We start from the raw sequence: 22,984 nt of genomic DNA, 5'->3' as shown, positions 1-22,984 counted from the left end.
GGACAGACGACAGGGGAGTGACGCGGAACACGGCATCCTATGGGAACATAACAGGGGTGTGTACAGCGTTCCGGGACAAATGGGAATGCAGAGGTGGGGTGATTGAGACAGAGCTTTCTGTGGGGAAGAAGGGAGTGGTTACAAGATTGACAGGTGAAAGCTCCTATAGCAGACAGCCTGGAGCAACCCATTGTGAGGGGAAAATAGGGGTACATAGAACCGACTTAACTAACATTTATTAAAACCCCTAACTGAACCCATCCAGCATGCATTTCAACAATAAAGCATTCTGCAGATGCTTTTTTTAATTTAGGCTACACACAGCTTGGGAAATTCTGATTCAAGCAAATTGTCTTCTACATTTAAATAATCAGGTTTTTCTTAATCTTGGAGAATACCATTGATTGTTATCAGCTTGCAGTTAAGGAATGAGTGAGAAGGGATGATAAAGGAAGACAGACATTGTCTTATCTGTGATGCAACTACGTATTGACAATACCCAAAAACTTAATATTTAGCTTACTCTGGTACACACTTTTACAAATGTGAAATCTGAATTGTAAAGTAAATGCAGATAGCTTTAAGCAGACAAGGTACCAAAGGGATCCTTGATGCTCTATATAAGTGATTTTATCTTTCTTGCTATCCATTTTCTATTAAAACAGCACATACAGTAATAATACCCCTCAAAATATTGTTGGGATTGTACTGTAATATTGAACTAATGTTTTGTGTTTTTTTAAATGTCACTATTTTAAAAAAAGGAAAAAAAGAGCTGACCAGAGGAACAATGGTTAAGTGTATAACTTCAATTTTTTTTGTATTTTCTTAATTTTTTTCAATATTTACTTGTGACTATGATGGCAATAGAAGAACTGTGATAAATGTTGGAGTTTTAAAAAGTCATGCATACTTTGGAGGCTATTAGAATTTGGAAGAGGAGGGGTAAAAGATTAACATACATCTCTTCTTCCTTCTTGCTCAGTAATGGCTTTACATCATCCATTCTTCTCTGCCTTTGGAATAGGTTCAAGATCAATTAAATTGACAGTTTTCTCTTTTGGCAGGGTTCCTGATATTTCTTCTCACTGTTTTCTGGTCTACACCTTTTCCTGATATTATTTTTCTGCATATTTTTCTCTATTCCTGCTTTGAAATTCCTCTCCTTACATTCTCACTCCATTGTTAAATATTTGCCCACATTTAATCTTTCGGTATCACCTAAACAAGATGTATTTTTTTTCTTATTCTCTAAAACATTGTAAATCTGCCAGCCTGTCTCCCTTCTTCACCATGCCTTTGTGTTCAGGTTCCCTTTCTGGTGGTCTTATGGTGACCAAGGACACGTCTTCCTGGAGAAAAGAAAGCCTCACTTTCACCCAATTGGAAGAAATAAAAATAAATATTCCTCTCTCCCATATTTAGAAACACATTTACTTTCAGATTTTAAGGGGACTGCCACTCTGAGAGCAAGTTGATGCTACAGCTCTTTTGACAATATGAGATATCAGAACTTCAGAAGATTGAAATTACATTTTGGATTTATGCAAGCTAATAAAGTAACGCATGATGGAGCAGATTTTAGGATAACATTAAGCCTTTGGGGACTTACATAGATTTTTTTATATTAAGATTTGCTAGAAGGTGTTTTCTTCTTTAATTTTTTAATTGTTGCTCCTTGACAGAAAAGTCCTGTGAAGTTTTACTTTGCTACGTATTTCTCTTTTGATTTTGGTATTTCTGTGTTGATATTTTTGATTTCCTCTTCTGCCATGTCTTTGGCACATTATCATCTGCCTTTCCTTTTCGTAACTTCCAATCTCCTTCTAAAAATTCTTTTACATTTCTTCCTCAAGGAAGATCCTCAATTTGCCATTTCTTTCTGCTACACAGATTCTCTCTGCCTTGTAGTAATATCCCCTAAAGTGTGGTCTTGTCAACCCAGATCGGGGCAGTGTTGCTTCCATATATTGGCATTTCCTGAAGGCTTTCCACTTACAGCTTTACCTGGGTTTAGGGCAAGTTAGACTTTACATGAATGTGATGTCATAGTACCTGGTTCATACTTACCTTGTTTCTGGTATAAGTGGTAGTGTATTTTGTTTCAAAAGCATCAAGCCTGTTAAACATGGAAAAGTTGGATCAGATTTGCCTAGAATACTTGTGTGAGAATAGATCATCTCAAATGTAATTTTTAAATGTAAAACCTTAATAAGGTTTTCTGGTTTTGGCCAAGCATTTTTGTAGAAAGTGTCATCTTGTGAAACTAGTTTGCAGTTAACTGATTGAAGTGCAGAATCTCCATTATGTAGGAAAAAGATTTCCAAAGATTTTTTGTGAGAATGGAGAAAAATTAGATACTGAAATTTCCTGTGAGGCAAATGAAACCAGAAAATTGGGATTTTTTTCTGTCTTCCTGAACTTGAACAGATAATTCTTGTGAGAAAATGGCTTTGGGTGTTTTGTGCTACTCTTGCTGAATCCTGTCTTCAGGCTGGACATGGTAGAATCATGTTGTCAGTTTGGGACCAAACGGATAGGAAAAGTCTGTTCCTAAGTTCACAACATTTTGCCTGGGGAACTGTATTACAGGCTGTGGACCATACAAATGCAGACTCTGGTGGAGCCTGTTAAGTAAACTGACAGCAACCTGGCAGGAAATCTCCTGTCTTAACTGGGAACTGGCCAAAACCAACTGCTTCTTATAAAACACTTAGGCTTTAATGCACTGGCATTTCTAATGAAAAACCGTTGTGTTGGAAAATCTCAGGTGCATTTTAGCCTTGAAGTGCTACTATGTTACTATCATCAAGTAATAATGATAATCACAGAATCATAAAACGATAACATCACTTTCTTCTGCCTATTAGCTTTATTTGTGTTCTTGCCCCTAATATGAAACAAACCAAGGTTGCTTATAAGTGAAATTACTGTATTTTCTCATTGTTGCATCCTGTATTTTACTGCAATGTTTTAAGGTAGTGTTGATAGCTGAGGTAGCCCGCTGGAAGTGGAAGGCGAATGTGCAGTGATGAATTGCACATTTTGGAATTCTACTTACATTTGTTAAGTGTTTACAAGTCTTTTTCAAATTTCTTACTTATAAGAGTTTGTATTATTATTGTATAACCTGAGCACATCTCTGATTTCATAATTGATTATAGTCGAGTATGCATTAATTATTATACTGGAGAGACAGGGGATTAGGTATAGACTGTACACTGAGCTGAGAATGTGTCTACTAGTAATCAAAAGTAAAAGGAGATTCCTTCCTGTGTGCATCAAGACTGCTAGAAGAGAGAAAGTGCTCTGTTCCCTGCTCTCACACAAGGAGCGGTGCCAGTGATTCTCAGAGAGGCTGGGATGTTAATCCCTGGCCATGCTTGCCACTGTATTTGAAGTAGAGCTTAGGTGCTCTTTTAGCAGGTATTACAGGGGGCCTTTAATTTCCTCATCAGTTTGTAGAGGAGCTGGCTTTTTAGAGTATAACCACATAATGAAGTCAGGAGACCAAGGTAAGTCCTTTCCAAGTGCATGAATAACACCCGTGAGGAGGTACCCTCTTAAAAAAAAAACCTCACTAAATTTAGATGCTTGGAGACATGATTTCTTTTTCCCCAGGTGGTCTGTAGTTTCTGTGAATATGCCTAAATTTGTAGAAAAAATCGGCTATTTCTGATTCTATCTTTAGTAAACTGCTCAGAATAGGAAGTCTTTATGGTGGAAATTTGATGCCTTAAAATACTGCATTTTAACAGACAGATAATGCCATTAAGTATGATACAGAAGAGGATGGTATCTAGTGTTTGCAGCTGTTTTATAAACTGATTTTTAGGTATTGGACTCAAATGTGGAAATTACAAAATGGTGTTTTGTGTTCTGTATCATTCCAGTTGATTAGATTGCAGAATGGTCCCTTTCTGACTAGAAATATCTAAAAATAGCCATTGAAAAAGGAGTTAACAATGTAGGAGTTTGACTGAGTGCTTTTGTTGAGTAAATGCCTTTTCCATAATTGCAAGAAATTTTAAAGTCAGTTTTTTATACTGTATTGTAAATTATATTTATTAGAAATAAAATTACATACTGTTGAAAGCTATTGAAAATGCAGGGCAAACTATGAAAAAAGGCAGGAATATCCCTGCCTCTACATTGTTGAAACTTGGTTTTCTTGAAGTACTCAAGTAATTTTTTATTCCATTTCTATGCAAAAGGAGAGAAGACTGCATCAGAGATTAAAGGAAAAAAAAACATAAAGGAAACAGCAGTCATATCCGTTAGTGGTTTCCTATGTTGCAATTTATATAGATTTCTCTTCAAGTAGAATTCAGACTGTGTTTCAAGTCTCAGCAGAAGTTGCAAAGTATTTCTTAGCTGTCATTGTTCCAGGCATGCACACTTAATGAAGGCAAGTCATTAGGAGTTGGAACATTCGCTTTCAAATAGATATTCTGGGTAAACTTAAAAGTGAACATAATTTAAAAACAATAGGCCCTTCACTTTTAATTTGCTTTATTTTGCTGCAGTCTTTTACAGTGGATTAATATCTGGTTCTGTTTTTTTTTTCAAAATGTATATAGTTATTATATGTCAGTATATATATAATTATATATAAATCTAACTATGTCTAATTTTACAAATTGTCTTTTGGGGTTTGTTTCTTCATGCATTGGGCATAGTTGCAGTATGTGCTGTCTTCGATGAATTTTCCTAAGCACCCATTTAATCTATCTAATAGGGCACTTGCAAAGTCTCTTAGGCATAAGGGTTAGAAGTGTCTATGGATAAGAATCCTCTTTCAATGGAAAATGGATTTTTATTACAAATTGTCTTTTGGGGTTTGTTTCTTCATGCATTGGGCATAGTTGCAGTATGTGCTGTCTTCGATGAATTTTCCTAAGCACCCATTTAATCTATCTAATAGGGCACTTGCAAAGTCTCTTAGGCATAAGGGTTAGAAGTGTCTATGGATAAGAATCCTCTTTCAATGGAAAATGGATTTTTATTATTACTGTTTTACCTGCTAAGCTTTTACTTGTAGTGTGATTGCCCGTGATACAAAATCAGCTCAAATTTCTCTTTTTGAAACCTTTACAAGGCATCTCATTAAGTGAGGTTCCTTTGATAGGAGGGACTGAGGTGGTTGTAGTAGTGCTTCTCCAAACCCTTAGCACTGGTTACCAATGTTGCTAAGCTGTTCTTTGCCATTAAAAATAATGGAAGTTCTTGCTTAGGAAATGGTGAATAAGTTTGCCTAAGTTTGAATGTAGCTGGTTTCAAATTTGTCTGAGAGGGTTAACATAATTTAGCCTTGTATTTCTAGCATTAAGTACTACAAAATATCAAGATATTTAATAAAAATAACTCTCCTTTCCTTTCTTATAAAAATCCAAGTGATGTTGAATTGAGCTTGATTAACCAAAGAGTAAATGAATGGCGAGTGTAAGAAAATGTAGCTCTAAATATTTTGGAAAAATCATGATAAAATCATTACCAGTACAGTTAGATAAATTAAGTACTGTGCCATTGGTACTGTGGTTTATGTAACAATCTGCAGGGAAAGAATGGTTGTGTTGTTTACATTCTGCTTTTTATTTGTACCTGATAAAGAACAGTAAATATTAGCTCTAATGATGAAGTCTTCTGTATTGTAAAAACAAATAATTTGCATAGCACTGGTTTCGCAACAATTTTTCAAGTATTGACATACTACTGGTTATTCAGTTTGATTAGGATTTATTGTTCATGCATAGAGTACTCCATCAGAGAGACAGATCTAGTAGTCTTTGCAATTGGAGATGCCTTCCAAAATTTATCCCATAATTCACATTCAGCATGGATAGCAGTGATTACTTAGCATATTCAAATAATTTTTTAATGTTATGGTAATACTGTTATTTTCAATAAACCATCCAATACCCAAGTAATTTGAACACTATTCCTGCTGTTTTATTGTATTGTGATATAAACATAAATGCAGTGTTAAAAGCTATACCAATGGTGTCAGACTCCTTAAGGACTTGAGAAAACTGTCATAACTTCTAAAATAACTGATAATCGTTTGTGGGTCAAAAAGAGCAACATGCTGTATTGCTTAGCTTTCTGCTTTCTTTTTCTCAAGGTTTGTCTGAGATTTAATTTTATGTGAAGTACACAAAACACTGTCAGTGAAACATTATCACTTTGTAAAAGCTGTTTAGAATATGGTCTGGCACAAAATGTGCAGAAAATTAAAAAAGAATACTCACAACTTCGTTCATAGAGCTGAGTTGTATATATTATTTGAAATTGTGACCAAATCCAGAATATCTGATGTGACTGCATCTTGATGTTTGTGAGATAAGCCTAGAGCTAGAAACTTAGCTTTTAAAATTTAAAATTATATGCATAAATATATATGTATAGAATTAAATAAATATGCATAAGTAAAATTTCATATATGTAGCTTCCTGTGTTTACATGTGTGTGTGTATATATATGTAGCTCTTTACAGTTCTGAGGGGTTTATTTTTCTATCCATTGCATGGTATTTCCATTTAAATGCATATTTTGATTTTTCTTCTGGGACTAGGTGAAATGTCTTTCCATTACACTACTAAAAGAATGATCCACTTGAACATTTTATTTTTGCCTAAAGGGATGGTCTGTTCTGGTCATATGATAATATTTTTCACAGAGTGACATTAACATTCATGATGTTGTGATTTTATCTTGATTCAAAATGTTTTGTTCCGGTACTAAAAATATTAAGGAGTATCTCATGTATCCTGCTGCTACAAAAATACCTCAAAGTCAAGGAAATTTGAGAACAACCCAAGGCCATCAGCATATTCTTTGTTAATAATGAAGTATTAGTGAAATTGGAAGTACAAAATTTAGTGGGCATAAACATGCATGACATATTTGTAGAGTTTAAAAGGAAAAAATTGGAATTTTAAAAATGCTTTACATTTGACTTGATAAACACTGCTCTACACAAGTGTATCTTTCAAAAGAATGCTCTTACAAAAAGGTGTCTTAATGTTCATTGGCATTAAAAACTAGTTTTTAATGACAGGCAGAAGTGGGTGGTAATTATGAATTACACATCAGAATTTTGTTTTAACAAATGGTCTGTTTATTTTACATATTTCTAACACTTGCCCTTATTTTTTCATCCTAAATTGTGTGGAATGCAACAATTACACCTGTATCACAGAAGGGCTAGAAAAATTTTTCTTTAATCGGATACTCTGCCGTGTGATATTTGTCTCCAATGGCAGACAACTACAATATAGCTTAATATTTGTCTTCCATTAATTAAATTCATTTTTGATATATTTAAAGCAAAAAGATGGGCTTTAGTACTAATCTTTTAGTACTAATTGAATTCCAGCACTGATAATTTTAATTCTCTTAATTTTTTTTTTTTTTTTTAATCAGGTTGGCTATTTTTTCTTCCCTATAAATCTTAATGAGGTTATACACCCTTTTCCGGGCTGCTCCTGCTTGTCCACAGGAGTGTGATCTGACAGGCAGTATGTTGCACACTCGAATCTTGCATCCTGGCCTCTTTGCCTTGTTCCTTCCCTGTTCCAAGGCTCCAACAGGAAAACCAGTCTAGACTGAATTGCACAGTGATCCAGAACATTTGAACTTCTTGAATTACTTTTGCACTCTTCTAGTAAAATGATTGCATTCTTCATGTGACCAAGCTCTGTCTTGTAGGTGGGTTGAAATTTGTGATTCTTTGCTGTTTAGGATTTTTCAGACTCTTTGGTCCATTTCTCTTTTGTGAGAAAAATTTGTTGTTGTCAACAGATTACTTTGATCTAGAACATTCAGTCAGCTGTATTCCCAGAATACTTGTTCATTACAATATTACACAAGTTTAAATTAATTAAGAAATTAAAAAGCAATATTCTGGAAAGAAAATTATGATCTATCAGTGCAAAAGAGCCCCATGTCTTGTAATTAAAATGAGTGCCTTATTTTATGGATCACATAAGCTATCGTAGGAGGAGAAAACAAGAGCCTATGGAACAAGAATTGAATAAAGGTTTATAGAGGAGCCATTTCATGATGCTCTTTATAGATTAATAATCTATTTGCATCATTACCCACTTAGACAACTCCAAAAAAATTAAATTTCTTAGTTCGTCTTATGACATGGCAGGCATGTTCTGTTGCTGAAGAATTACACACCTCCAGTAATGGACATGCATAAGTTCAATCACTGCTGAAGACACAAATTTTTTTCGTAGATTCAGAATGCTACATTTTTGTCCAAAGACCTATAAAATTATCTGATATTAAAAAATTAGAATACTTTCCTGGTATTGATGCTTACATCAGAATACTTACTACTCTGCCACATATTGCCATCTGTGAGAGATGGCAATTTTGGTCTTGGTTCATTAAAATAAAGTGAAAACCCTTAATGCAATGCAATTAAGAGGGCATTTCAAAGTTTGGACTAGACTGGGAGCTTTTGAGACTTCAAGAACTGTTATCAGAAAAATGTGTGATAAGTTGGTTTTTCCTCAGGGACTTGAAATCCAGTCACCTTCTACTCTGTAAAGACTAGTTTATGGCAGTATACTCTGAGCATATGGTATAAAATGGGGATTTGGAGGCAATGTGGACCTACTGTACTGAGTGTAACAATCTTGCAGTACGTCTAACATGCTTTTACTGAGAGGTAATATTGCATTATTTGTTCAGGCTACATTTTTAGTTCCTTACCTTTATTAATTGGTTCTAATTAATAAGCTCTAAATATCTAATGTAGAAATGTTTTTATTATATGTGGGAGAATGTTGTCCTTAAGAATGTATTATTAAGCTATTCTTCTGCCACATTACCATATCTGAGCAAAGGTAGACATAGACAACTTTTATAGAAATATGACTTTGTGGGTGCAGCCGAAAATGAAAAATGTCTGAAATATGATCATTCAGCACATACACATTGTACTGAAATTATATAGAAAAATAATTGTTTCTATTGTGACAAGAAAATATTGGGAAGAACACTTGATTCTTCCTGCTAAGCAGCTCAATGAAGATAAAGAGTTGATTCTTCAAGTAGACTTTCTCAAGTTTGTCAGCATAATTTGATATTGTTTTGGAATGTTTCTCTTAAGACTTGGAATCATTGCTATCATTTTAGTAATGCTAGGTGACTTTGTCTTATTTTCAAACACAAAAAAAACCCTGTGATGGAAAAATATCCAAACAAATTTTATAAGAGAATCAAACCTGAAAATCATAAGTGTGGCATTGTTTGGTTTTCTGCAGTCTGGGAAAGACATTATTGAAAGTTGCAATTTTTTCATCAATATAAGTAAATGATGTCATAGATAAGTAGCATAAAATAACACTGTGCAGAATTATCTTTGTTTTGTTCAAGAAGTTTAAATACTTAATGAATTCTGATTATGGGAAGTGCAGTGTAGATACTGTAGTTCTGAAATAGTAATTATTGTGTCAATACTTAAATTTAAAGAGGATCACTCACAAAAATTATAAGAAAATGTATATTAATGTAGAAAGTGAGGAGTTGGTTTTTAAAGACTATTTTATCAGGATTACTTTAAGTTTGTATAGGATATAGAAAAAATTTAAAATCATGAGTATGTCTTCATTAAATTCACTTTTATTCACTGTTTTCTTTTTCATATGACTTGTAGAATCAATGTTATTTAGGCAAAAGACAAATAAAGAACCTTACCATACCAACTTAATTTGATGAAACAAATATCAGGTATTGCATTGTTGAGATTCCTAACAGTTTTAAATAATTGCCAAAACCTGGTGACTTTTGGAGAAGTAACAAAAATGTTGTTCAAGATTAAAGAAGGGTTCATGAGGTTTCTGTTCCAAGTACAAAAAGAAAGAGGCTTTTCTTTTGGAGTTGTGTTTTCAATAGACTATTTTCCTCCAGTTTTTGAAAGTCCTGTGTTCTGTTTTATGTAAGGAGGAGTGATTATAAGATCAGAAGAGAGGATTATTGGCAGTGCAGATAATAAGAATATTTCTGGGAGATTTTGTTTCAAACGATGTCATTGGGAAAAATTGAAATTTGCAGTATTTGTTAGAGATCTTTTGTGAATTTTTGTGTACTCAGAGTCCATGCCAAGATTATCTGCTTGTAGAAGTAATAGCAGCATAATGATTTAGTAGTTTGAAAATGTTTATATGAAATTCTGAAGAAATTTTTATGGGGACAGAATTTACCAACAAATCTGCACGTATAGTAGAACAAGTGACAGATACCATTTTAAACTAAAAAACCTGTGAAAGACTCAGGATTTTTAATTTGTCTGTCAACAATTAAAATTTTTGAATTCATTAGTCAATTACTTTACATGTACTTGAGTGTTATATTTTTTGTGAACGTTCAGGAATGATTACAAATGTTTTGTATCCTCACATGATAAATTAGTTATAAAGTATGTTCATGTTACTGGTAGACATGACTCAGCATAGAGGTAGATGTGAATTAACTGTTTGTAAAGGTCTAAGTTTGCATGGTTACTTGATTGTTTTGTAGTTGTTCACTGGCATCTTGTTGTTCTGATGTCATTTATTCAATCTGGAGTTGACTGTTCAGGTTAATTTTGGTATTAAATTAAATAATCAGTCTTTGTGGAGGTGATTTTGTAAATAAGATTTCCTGAAAGAAGTGTCTGCAGGCAAGTTTGCTCTGTAATTATTTGAATATTTAGAAGCTGGAAGTCCCAAAGGTGAAGCAGACATTTATTTGAAACCAGTTCTCTGCACAAAATGCAATTAAAAAACAAAATTTGTTCAGCTGGAGACTTTTGCTTCATTGTCATAGCCTTTGTAGCCCTGTGGCTGGAATGTATACCACAGTTAACAGTTACTCAGTTAATAGGTTTAAAGAAAATAAACCAGTTCTGTAGAAAACTCTTTAGGTAGCCTTTAAAATAGTGGATGTCTGTTGATTTTTATTTTAGTATTCTATGGTTTTTTGATAAATGTCTAACTATATTAAATTTTACCAAATGCCTACTGGGTTTAGTATGACACTTTTAAAATTGGAGAAATGAATCAATTAATCTAAATTAAATAATTTAGAAAAAAAATCTTGTGAAATAGTATGGGATCTAAAGTGATGTAGCAACTTTATTGAATTCTGTGAAAATAGTTAATATATAAAATAAAGAATTAATTCATTAATTAATTATTTCTAATTAATAAGACTAATTGTTTACTTTGTAAATGCAGCTAAATGGAGAATCAGTATATCAAGAATACTTGCATTTATGGTGTAGTATATGTCTACAGTGGAAGATTTTTCCTGGTTTTCTATTTCTCCTGTTTAGAATGTAATTCTAGTCCTTTTGATACACTTCTGTTTGATATTAGACTTTGAGAGTGGTATTTCTGTCTCTTTTGCTGTCTTTCCTTTTTTCCTTTGCTTTGGTGTGTGTATGTGGTTATGTGCAAACAAACGTATGCCTGCACCATCACCCTGAACATCTGGCATTTCTAAATAGGAAGAGGACCATATCCTGATGAAATATATTTATTGTGAGATTGCAATCAGATACTGAAGGCACCCCTACATTGAATTAATAGATGGTGTTTTGGGGTGTGTGCGTGTGCGGGTGCGCAGTGTTTCAGTAATTGCATTTGTAAAACTCTGGAAGTTAGGCCATCAGTTTTGCTTAAAGGTGGGGGGTAGGGTGCCTATGTCCTGTGAAGGGCATTTGTAAAAATGTATCTAATTAGCTCTTAAAGTAGATTAGTTACATAGTATTATTGCCTTGTATAGATACCATTATTTAGTAATTTACTTCCAAAGCAAGTTGAGATAAGACCACTGAAGGCTTCTGAACTTCATAATGAGCATGTTCACACAGGGATTTCATGTAAATCCACATTATGTTAATTCCCACCTAGTTTTGGAGCTACTTTGTAAGGAATGAAGACATGAGATATATGTGTTTTGAGGTCCCTGTATGGAAGACAAGAAAGTCCCAGATGATGTGTAGTGATCTGCAATCGCTAAGATGATCTATGTGATTCATAGCTCATCTTCAGAACCTTACCAAATAGTGGGTTTTCAATTTGACACAGAGTTATTATATCCTTGTGTCTCAGGAATATTTCCATACTGTCTTTGATTACTTGCAGCTGCATGAGAAAGACATATCAAAGCTTAGAAAAGATCACATACTCTGTTTGGAATCACTATAATCAGTGATCTTAGAATGCTTCACAAATTATAAGGCCAAGTTTAAGAGTTTTCCACTCATATAATGGTAGAAGCCTAAAAGTCCCATTACTAAGGTATATATTGTCAGTCATCCACCTGCAAATATGCTGTGCTTTAATTTGAAGTTTTGCAACTAGATGATAATTGTTATTTAGGCACAAATAACCTTAAACATTAATTTAGGTATGGATAACCGTTTTCAGTTATTCATACAAGCTTTAAGGATATTAATTGGAAAGACAATTTCTTTTAGAGAGTATATTTTATATCTTGGTCCTAAAAAATGAAATCTATTGTGGCAAAGCTATGAAGCACATGTAAAAAATTGAATGTAGTTTAACCATCCTTCAGCTGTTTTCATTTCAGCTGTCTTCATTTTCTTACAAAGATCTTTTCTACACAGTAAATTTTTAGGTATATTCTGCATTTTTCTGAATGGCAGTGCTCAAATTTTCTTGAAATACACGTGAATAGACATAGGCACAGGTCTAGCACTTAATTTTTCTTTGTTAATGTTTTGGATGTTGTATGCAATATTTCATTTAAGATAGACATTATTAAGGTGGTGAATAGTGCTGTGCAGTGATATGCTTGGCAGTAACCTTTACTCATAATGTGATATTGTCTGTATGTCTTATTTTGTTCAGCTTTCTCTGGCACTGATGAAGCCTAAGGCTGCTGTTTCTTTGAGTTGCTGATAATTTTTTATCTGATTAACTGACACATTTAGTTGAAATCAGACACAGCCCTTAGGCTGGGCATGGATTTAATTTAAAAAGTATCAAAGGTTTGCACTGTGTGCTGTTTAATCATCATGTTTATCAGGCAAAGAAAAATTACCGGAAGGACCGTAGGGAGAGGGTTATCTTAAGGAGCAGTAACTTGGGAAATTGATAATAACTCTGAGGTAATTTACAGCTAACTTTTACATTCATTAATATAACATTTTCCACTAATAGTTACAGTGCATGTAATACACTAATTAAATTGAAAACATTAGCACTAATTTTCTTTTTGCTGAACTCTGAAAGGGTCAGGTAAAGACATTAAAATAGGAAATTATAGAAAACCTCTGTACTGATACCACTGCAATAAATTTATTACTTACTAGTACATTACATCTACCAGTACTATATGCTACAATGCATATGTAGTAATTTCCTCAGATTACTGTTACAATCATTAATTGAAAAAAAAAAGCAAAATTAAAATAGCAGTGTGCTAGTGTAAATTAATCTGTTTATCTTTCACTTTAGTTGTGAAGCTGTGTGTTAGAATTGTATGTGGATGTAACAGAGGCACCTTAAAAACAGCAGTGATGTTTTTGAGCTTTCACAAAACTGTTAAATTTTTCATACTATTTCCTGATAGGAAATGCAGCCAACAGTTATTTATAATACAAAAAAGCAGTGATTTTGAACTTTGTTGTTCATTAAACTGTTTAAAATAATAAATTACTTTAAAACTAGGATACCTTAAACATAAATTGTGCATTTTAGTACAGTTATAGTTGCAAAGATCAATTAGCAGCTCTAACACAATTGTTTATGAAGATTATTGTCTTGTCCTCTGAACAGGAATAAATTAACTGTTAAAACAAGATATAGAATAATGGTGAATAGAATAATTTCATTTACTGTTAAAACATAGCTAATAATAATCTTTGGTACGTAAAAAAAAAACTACTAAAAATTGTCTTATTTAGTTGCTTTTTGAAAGTTTATTTTTCTACCTGCCTTTTGAAATGAGTACTTTTGGTAGCTCTGAAGGGGAAAAATAAGTTTTAAAATGTCATATGGAAAATAAAACTTTGTTAGCATCTGTGTACATTTGTGTTTCGCATCTGGTTTTATGTGCACATTGCATATTTTGTGTTGTAATACTTTGTTACAGAGGATATTGTACTGAGTAGAAGTGATTTCTGAATTATCCAAATATTCCAGAGAAGCAATTTATTCCTATTTTAGAGTAGCTTATTGCACTAGAAACATATTATTAAAGTTTAGCATAGGTAAATCATCTCTTAAATTCGCAGCATAGGATGCTTTTAAAAATAATAATTTTGAAATCCACTCTACCCAAGAAAAAAAATCTTTTCCTATTAACTTTCCTAAGGTGTTTTTTTCTGTTATCTGTTACTTTTTCTATGATACAGCACTTTTCCTTCTGAATTTTCCCAAATTCACTTCCTGAGCTTTTGAGTTCAGTGCTGATCCCTGACATTTACCTGCAGATGTCAGCTTGGTTTACCCTTGCTGAGTGCAGTTTTGTGAACATGCTTTTAATGGTACCAAACCTGATCAGATTCCACATTAAAAGTGACAGCATTATTGATTATGGGATGGATTCTCTGCTAACCATGATCAACTCTTAGTCAAATAAAATGCTGTCTGTTTGTAAGGTGTCCAAGGTGTCCAATAGCTCTTTCAATAACAAAGAATAAGTCCAGGGAAGAAGTAGCTTTCACTTAGTACTCCTTGCATGCTGCAGCTACTGAGCTGAATATACTGTGGGACAAGGCTTTATGTAAACTTTGTCCAGTTGAGGAGTTTATGAAGGTTATTAGACCATAGTTTTTTTTCTGTTCTACCTCATGCTCCATCTTTCTTCCTTTCAAATCTTATTTCTTGAATTTGTGCCACTCCAACCTTAATTTGTTGAACTGGACAAAATAGGGGGATTGAATTAATTCCATTTCACTGAATTTAAGTATATTAACTAGTTCTCCCACTTCAAAGTATATATTAAGTGTATTGGTGTTTCTCCTCATGGCAGCTATTGTCTAAACAGTGATGAAAGTTTGTATTTGCTGTTTACCATGAGAAGAACTGAATGAAAAGAGATGGCAATAAATGAATACCTGTGAGAATTTTTTAAACATGAATGCTAACCACAACTGCAAAATGACATGATGTACTGCCATTTCAAAAGACAATTAAAACTTATGTATTATCAAATGAAATAAACTAGAATAAGTGCAGACAATCTTCTATGTTATTATTTAAATCAGATTTAATGTAAGTTGTAATCAAGCAGCCAATAATAGCCTTGTTTTTGCATTGCTAACACCAAGATATATTGCATACATGTGTGCATACTTGTGTTTGCTTGTGTACCTATATATATATATATGCATTCACAATCATGCACATCCGATGTGTTATAGATTTAGTGTGTTATAGTAAAAAACACCCAAACAGCCTCAGAACAAAACCTATGAGAAATCTTCCTGATGCATTAGTTTCAAGTTTGGACCATTGTTTCAATAGTCATTTAGTATATGTTCTGTGACCTTCTGTGGATTTTAAAATTCCATTATCATAGGATTGTTATGAAATTTCCTGGGACTCATGACTAGAATGTTTTAAATCCCAAAAAATTAGGTTTGTGCAATAGATCATTTTAGTATTGAATTACTGTGTTTGTATAAGAACATAACATTTAAGTCTCTACTTCCATTTACTTTTATTTTTAATTTGAGGGAGTTTTCTTAGCAAGTATCTTTGCTGATGCATATATTTTGTCAGAACTTGAAAAACAGAATGACTAAAAAATATGTTTATGGCTCTGTGAGCTTGTTAAAAGTGTATTGGGCAAGTCAGTTGCCATCTTCATGGATGAACAGGAGATTCTGTAAGTCTGTCTTTGGGAAATAAGATTTCACTCCATATTTGTTTATTATGAGGGTATCATATATTTTTTGAAGTTTGTGATATAGTTATTCTAATATTTTTGAACGTATTGTTTGATGTCTGCACATTGTGACAGAGGACATTCTGAAGAAATTTCAAGGGTTATTATTTTTACATAAAAATAAAAACAAACAGTATTTACCTTGTTAACATCAGTCATGTTTTCCAAGAGTGTCATACAGCTTCCTAACCTTTTTAAAAAGAACATTGAAGAATGCAACTTAAGTTCAGTTTTAGCAGTACAGGTAGACTGCATATCAAAATATCATGAAATAAAGGAGTACAGAGAATACATTTTAGAAATATTTGAAGATTCAAGAAGGCTTGAATGCATAATGGATCTATGCAATCCATTAATGACATGGGGAAGTACATAATTTAAATAGTGATGTATTTTTTAGATTACTATATGTAGGAATTTTGACAAATACAGTTTCTTACATCTGAAATATATATTGGGTATAAATAACTTAAATTTTTTTGGGCAAATATGAGGTGAGAATTAATGTAAAGCGTAAGATAATAGATTAAGGGAAGAATATCCCAGGCAGGCATAAACCAGAATATTTTTCACTGTATTATAATTTTGAATAAAACACCTCCTGCATAATTTTATTGATAAGAAACAGGAACTGAATTTTAAACTCAGTAGCACATCAGGCAAAGACTGATTTGATTTTGAAATGAGTAACAATGCTGCCATTTCACTTGGGCTGTGAATCAGGAAAATTATTTACCCAATCGTCGAGGATAGCTGCTTATCCTTTGTTGCCCATCTTGGTTGGGCAACTGATGCCGCATGCTGCAGTCAGTATTGTTTTGACCTTTACCAGACAAAAACTCCTGGTACAGTCAGCAATGCTTCACCATCCAGCTGATGCAGTCAAGGGGCACTTCACTGCTCAGCTTGCTTGGCCAAGGCTTAGCAGGACTTCTGAGATCATAGAGTAGGCCAAAAGAGACAGGCAGGGGCAGGATGCATCATCACAGGTATATAACTGAAAATTTTGTTGTAAAATCTTGCTGCAAACTTCACAGGATTTGGAACAGGTCCAGAAAGTAAATCATGGTGTGTAGTTATGATTGACCTTGATTAAAAGAGGAAAACAACTTTTACTGAAGTCTAGATGGAGCAAAATTTAGAAAAAGAAAGTTCATCGTGTTTATTGGGACTCAAGCAATCTAAAAATGCAAGATCTCACAAAATACCGGAACTATGTGCATTTTGAAATGTTACATTGTCAGTGGGTTTGCAAGAAAAAATAAAGTGCTGTTCATTGGCTTAGGTAATTTAAATGAAACAGGAAATGTGTCTTGGAAAACCTTTTTTTATAGCAGGATTTTTAAAAGGTGATGTTGAGTAAGTTTCCTGTGAGTTTTCTTGTTCTGGGGTTAAGATAAAAAGAGTAGTCTCACACTCTCTTGTGCTGTGTACCATGGAAAATGCTAACAATTCAGTTAATTACATGATGTATATTGCTGATATTTATTTGTAGGTGGACTAGCTAACATGTCACTTATAGGGAAAAGCTGGAAGGAACTTTTGGGATGTCTGGAAAACTTTAGGATAATCTGTTACGTTTGATACTTTTCAGTTACCTTGGTTATTTCTCCTCTAGAATGGTACTTGCGGCGTTGGGTTTTCTCTGCCCCGGTCCCGGGCAGCTGGGGGTGCCCGGCTGGCACGCTGCTTCTCGGTGAGACCGGGGCCGCTGTGTGTGCGGAGCTCTAGGGCTGAGCCTCCGCGTGGGTCTGCCGCGCTCATAGCCACACACTAAGGTGAGATAAAGGGTGAGAGAGAAGGCGCACTCTGCCCGCGTGGCTGAGAACTGTTTGTTTCCCACGTGGCTGCAGCGGTGGACAAAGCAGCTGTTCCCAGGTGCACACGCAGGCAAAATGGCAGCTGGGACACAGGGAGCATGGGGTTAAATAGGGGTGGGCAGACAGGGGTGGAAGCCCCCCTCGCCCAACGGGGACAGACGACAGGGGAGTGACGTGGACCATGGCAACCTATGGGAACATAACAGGGGTGTGTACAGCGTTCCAGGACAAATGGGAATGCAGAGGTGGGGTGATTGATACAGAGCTTTCTGTGGGGAAGCATGGAGTGGTTACTTGAATCAAGTAGAGTGCATTAGAGTAATAACCATGTAGTAGGTCAGCTGAGCTGCTGCCTTCTGTGGAAGAACTGCATTCCAGCCTATTCTGTTCCATGTTCTGGATGCAGAAAAAATAATTATTCTTGGTTGATTCTGCAAGTAGAGATACTGACTCTCTACAGCTTAAAACATTATATACTTTGTCATTGATATTCTATGTCTTTTCTTAGGACAAAGAAGGAGTAGAGGGTGTATCTGTGGGAGCCATTCTTTCTGACTACCAGAGAGTTCGAGTGGAAGATGTGTAAGAAAATACTAATCTTTTTCAGACTACACATTCTAGAGAGTACTCGTCTGTTTTCTAACACAAATTGAAAGCAGAGACTGCTGCCTGATTTCTCATGTTCTATGATTCCAAATGCATTCTACTCATTAATATAGGTATTTCTTTTTTTCTTTTATTTTTCTTCCTTTTTCCCCCTTGAAACCATGTGTTCATTAGTAAAAGTCTAGTAGAGAATATACCAGGGGTTTTGATTGCTCTTCAGATCTCTCTTCATCTGTTGAAAATAGATTTGGTATGAAAATAATTGAGTAGGTTCAGTTCTTTGATTTCAACAGGAAGCTCACTGAGTTCCAATGACTGCAGTGTTGTGGTCAAGTCCCTCTGTTTTTCACTAGTGTTTTGATATAGAGGAACATCCTGTGACTTTTTACCAGGAATTAGAAGAGAATCTCTCTGTGCATATCTTCCCTTAATTCCTTAAATCTAAAATTTGTTATTATTAATCAGGAGCTTCCATTTGTCATTCCTATTGTGCACAAAAGTCTATATAGATTGTGATTCTTTTAAGAGTCTTAAAAAAGAGTACTATGTAATGGTAGTTGTGTCTGTTATGTAGGCCAATATTTGATCTGAAAAAAGATTTTTACTGTATACGTCAGATGAAATGCAAAACCACCTTGTGTTAAAAATTAATTATAGTTTCATTAGTTCATTAATTATTTGTTGATGATGAAAGCAAGTATCTGGAATCCTTTATGAGCTGTAAGAACAGTGAAATTAATGCTATGCCAACTCAGCGCATGTCAGCAAGTTACGGAGCACATTTGTTTTCTTTACAGTTTACTTAGATAAACTGCAGTCAGAAGTATCTCCTTTTTCTTTTCCTTTATACTTCAACATTGTAATAATTGCCTCACATGTTAGTAGGATAAAAAAAGATCACTTTTGTTGATTGTGAGTTTTACGTCTTTACCACAGCTAAGAGATTGACAGGAAATCACAGTATTTCAAACAGGCATTATGATTTCCGAGTTGTAAAGTAAAACACTTTACATTGATCTGTAGATTTAGCCCTTACAATAAGGTTGTTTCATATGAGCCATCCCAATTAATTCAGCTAATTTTTTTAGCTGAAGTCAGGCACGTAAGTAACTACTTTACATTCAGAGCTGCTAAATAGTTCTATTACAAAACTTAGTGCTCTGTTAAAGCATATCAAAGTAATAAGAAAGTCAGATTATATGGGTGCTAACTATACATTTACATGTCAACATTCAACCTACATTTAACTATATAGTCTTCACAATCATACTAGTGGGTCTATCTGACATAGGGAGGAATGCCCATATATGTGAGAAAGACCATGTATTAGGAAAAACATGATAATTGACAAACAAATGTAAATCTTAAGGGCTCTGACTTAGTCCCATAGTTAAATATTTAAGTTGTTCAGAGACCTTACACATTTAATCACCACCTGATGGTCCTTGACAATTTACAGAAACATTACCTATCAATAATGCAAATTAGTGATTCTCTAATGAGATAAACAATCAAAGGCTGTGTATCAAATGCTGTCTATATATGATATGTATCAAAACAAATAATTAACTTTACAGTAGCAAGTTGTTAATTTGTATCACAAGCTGTATATATTTTCCTGAATGATTCTTTTCCTTGGTTGTTGATCCAAATCACAGCAACAAATTCAGTATATTGTACAAGTGACATGTGCCACATTTATCACAGAGCAGTAACTTTGTCCTTAGCTGTGTGCACAAAAGTGATGACTTCCTAAGGTGCTAATTGCTTTGTGTCCCAAAAGGTTTAGGAACACATTTTGTTATGGTTTTACTTACAGTCCCGTGCAGATCTCCTTACCTCAGTGAGTTGCATCTTATGTAGATGAATCATAGTCAGAACAAGTTTATTTCTTTTTTAAAAAATTTATATTAGACTTAATGTTTATAATGAAATATGTGAATAGTAAAGTGTTGTAATTGAAATTGTAGAAGAAAAATTATTTCAGGATAGGAAAATAAATAAATTTTCATTAATTTTACATTAATAATACCGTTTAAAAGCATTTTACTTGGCTTTATCCATTTTTTTCTTTGTTTTTAAGGTGCAGAAGGCTTAATCTTCAGCCTTTAGCTTACCTCTGGCATTGGAACCAGGAAATACTGCTTAAAGAAATGATATCATCTAACGTTCAAGCCATAATCATAAAAGTGGCAGCTTTTGGTATGTATTCAGATTCTGAGCAATATTGTCTACTGAAATGTCCCATGGAAAAACCCACAACATAACAGAGGAACTTTTGTTGTTTTCGGATGTTTTTGGATGTGAAATGTTAATATCAAGAAAATTATAAAAAATGGCTCAATACCAGTCATGATGTCTGAATAATTCATTTAACAATATATAATTCATTCTTAAAGGAAATGTGGAAAAGCTGGATAGCAGTTCTTCATAACACAGTCATTAATTTCCTCTCATATTTTTTTTGTTCTGGTTTGGTTTTGATTTGCAGTAAAAATGGATGTATAATTCAGAAGTTTACAGTATTTTCATTTATAGATGATACAGGCTTGTGACTAGACAACATTACAAAGCAGCCGTGGAAGTTTTAATAGAAATACATGATGTTAATATCAAACAAGATATAATTATGATGCCAAAATATTTTGTGTAACAGCAGACTTGGAGTTGGTAAACCATAAGAGCAAACAGAAATAATTCATTATTGCCTGTAAAATTTTTTTTATATTTAAAATTTAGTTGCTTAGCATACCAGAAAATCAATGTCTTTTCATTATCAGCTATATAAAATGAAGTTATAAAACTTGAAGCAAATCAATATGAAAGTTAACCTGTCTGTTTATTGCTTGAATGTAAAGGTAAGGTCAAATGAAGTTTTACAAGAAGGCTTATGGAATGATGTATTCTAAAAACCTAAGGAGCACATGAGAAACATGTTAATAATACAATATATTCATTTCAGGCCCCCATGCAGTTTTCTGTTTCAGAGTAGCCAATGAGTTTTTAAGCATAAAATGTGACCAAAGGACCTTTTCTTTTAGGGTTGATTATAAACTTATGGTCCTCTGTAGCAATCAGTGGTTTGTATCATACAAGTGGCATCAGTAGTTAAAGATGCATATTTGGAAAATAGTGTTGCATAATCTTTCATTAGAAGTCCAGTGTCTGGTTTACCTGGGCAAGTTTCCCATCAAATACCTAATCTCTCTCTGAGAGTGCTTTATGTATAATAAAGTAATTTCTCCTTCATTATTAACCAACATATGAATTATAATCCCTTTAGGCTGGATGGATGAAATTAATTATTAAAAATTAATTCTTTTTTAAAAATTTATTTATTTCTTCCTCTTTATCTGGTATAGTTTCTAAGTAGTTTTTACATTGTCACTGTGATGGTCTTGCTCTGTTGTTCTGTAGGATGTGCTAGGGCTGAGTGGAAGATTAGAATGATTAGAAATACCACATGCCCTCATTCATTTACAGGTAACAAGTAATGTAATATATTAGCATTTTCCTGAATTTTGGGAGGTCAGTTACAAATATATTGGAATTGAATACCATGTTTTCTACTACAAAACACTTGGTATTAAATTGGGGAAAAAAAATTCTAAAATAATTGTTTTCTGGCCATGTAAAGTATATTCATATATTTATATTATATTTCCATAAAATAGAATGTGTTCATTGCTTAAGCTGGCATGAAGAAACGAGTAAAGTCCACAAAACATATGTAACATGTTTTATCACATCAGAATTATTTTTTAAAGAAAATATATGATTTAAAAAATAGATAAAACTGTTGCCCAAATAGACACCATTGATGACCTGTCATGCCTGCAGCAAGATAAGCTTGTCTTTTGTATTCTACAGTCTTAAAAAAACTTAGAATGCACTGGTTAGTGCACAAAGAGTGCTTTGTGGGCTATTCATTGGAAGAGCAAATACCATAAATACTTGTAGATAGCAATTAGATAGAAAATCACTCCAAGTTATTTTTTCCTTTTTATTTTTTTGGCTACAGGTAAAAGAAAGATCTTATCAGAGTCAATTTCTCACCTGCCTCAGGCAGACGTAATTAGATGTAAGCAAATTTAATGGAGCTTTTATGCTCTGGGGCCATTCTGTAATGCTTTAATAATTGCATGCCTTATTAAAGTGGATTTAAGGTATGAAGGCTGTTTAACATATCAAGTGGCAAAGAAGATAAGATACAGTTTAACTTTTTGCCTTTTAGATTAATAATCAAAGCTAAACTGCAATGAAAATATTTAAAATAACAGATTTAAGAGTCTGAAGGGTAATGCATTAGGTGATGCATTGTACAGTTGTTAATGCAAAAAGCAAATCTGTAACCTGAGCTTGACATTCATGGGCGCTGGCATACTTGTACACCCACCTTGTCCTGTTTTCCATTAACTCAGTGCTGGTATTGACAGGGTAAAAGCCTGGCATTTTATGTAGAAAACACGTATTTATTCAAGTAAATGAGCATTAGTTTAGTACATTTCCCAGAATCTACCATTACAAATTAATACCATAAACCTTGCCAGTGGCAAGAGTTTTCTATCTCAGAGTAGTGTAATTTTCCAGATGGGATGCCAATTGCTCTCACTTATATGCAAAAAAAGTATTGTTAGCAA

General features: G+C 33.7%; 1 protein-coding gene across 4 annotated transcripts in view; it reads left to right on the top strand.

Moving 5' to 3' along the window:
- Positions 1-22,984, top strand: part of DPH6 (diphthamine biosynthesis 6) — a 201,321-nt gene that overhangs the window by 22,877 nt on the left and 155,460 nt on the right. For 3 of the 4 annotated variants that reach the window (XR_010999964.1, XM_068193022.1, XM_068193024.1), the window contains exons 4-6: positions 18,247-18,320; positions 20,428-20,546; positions 21,762-21,827. Coding sequence is in view for 3 of the 4 variants with exons in the window: in XM_068193022.1 (XP_068049123.1) it covers positions 18,247-18,320; positions 20,428-20,546; positions 21,762-21,827 (259 nt within the window). In the remaining variant the exon portion in view is untranslated. The remainder of the gene's footprint in view (positions 1-18,246; positions 18,321-20,427; positions 20,547-21,761; positions 21,828-22,984) is intronic. The other variant, XM_068193023.1, reaches the window with a different exon arrangement.

This window comes from Anomalospiza imberbis, chromosome 6 (assembly GCF_031753505.1).
Source record: "Anomalospiza imberbis isolate Cuckoo-Finch-1a 21T00152 chromosome 6, ASM3175350v1, whole genome shotgun sequence".
NCBI lineage: Eukaryota > Metazoa > Chordata > Aves > Passeriformes > Viduidae > Anomalospiza > Anomalospiza imberbis.
Note: the sequence above shows the minus strand (reverse complement) of the source record. Positions and strands in the feature narration are given on the sequence as shown.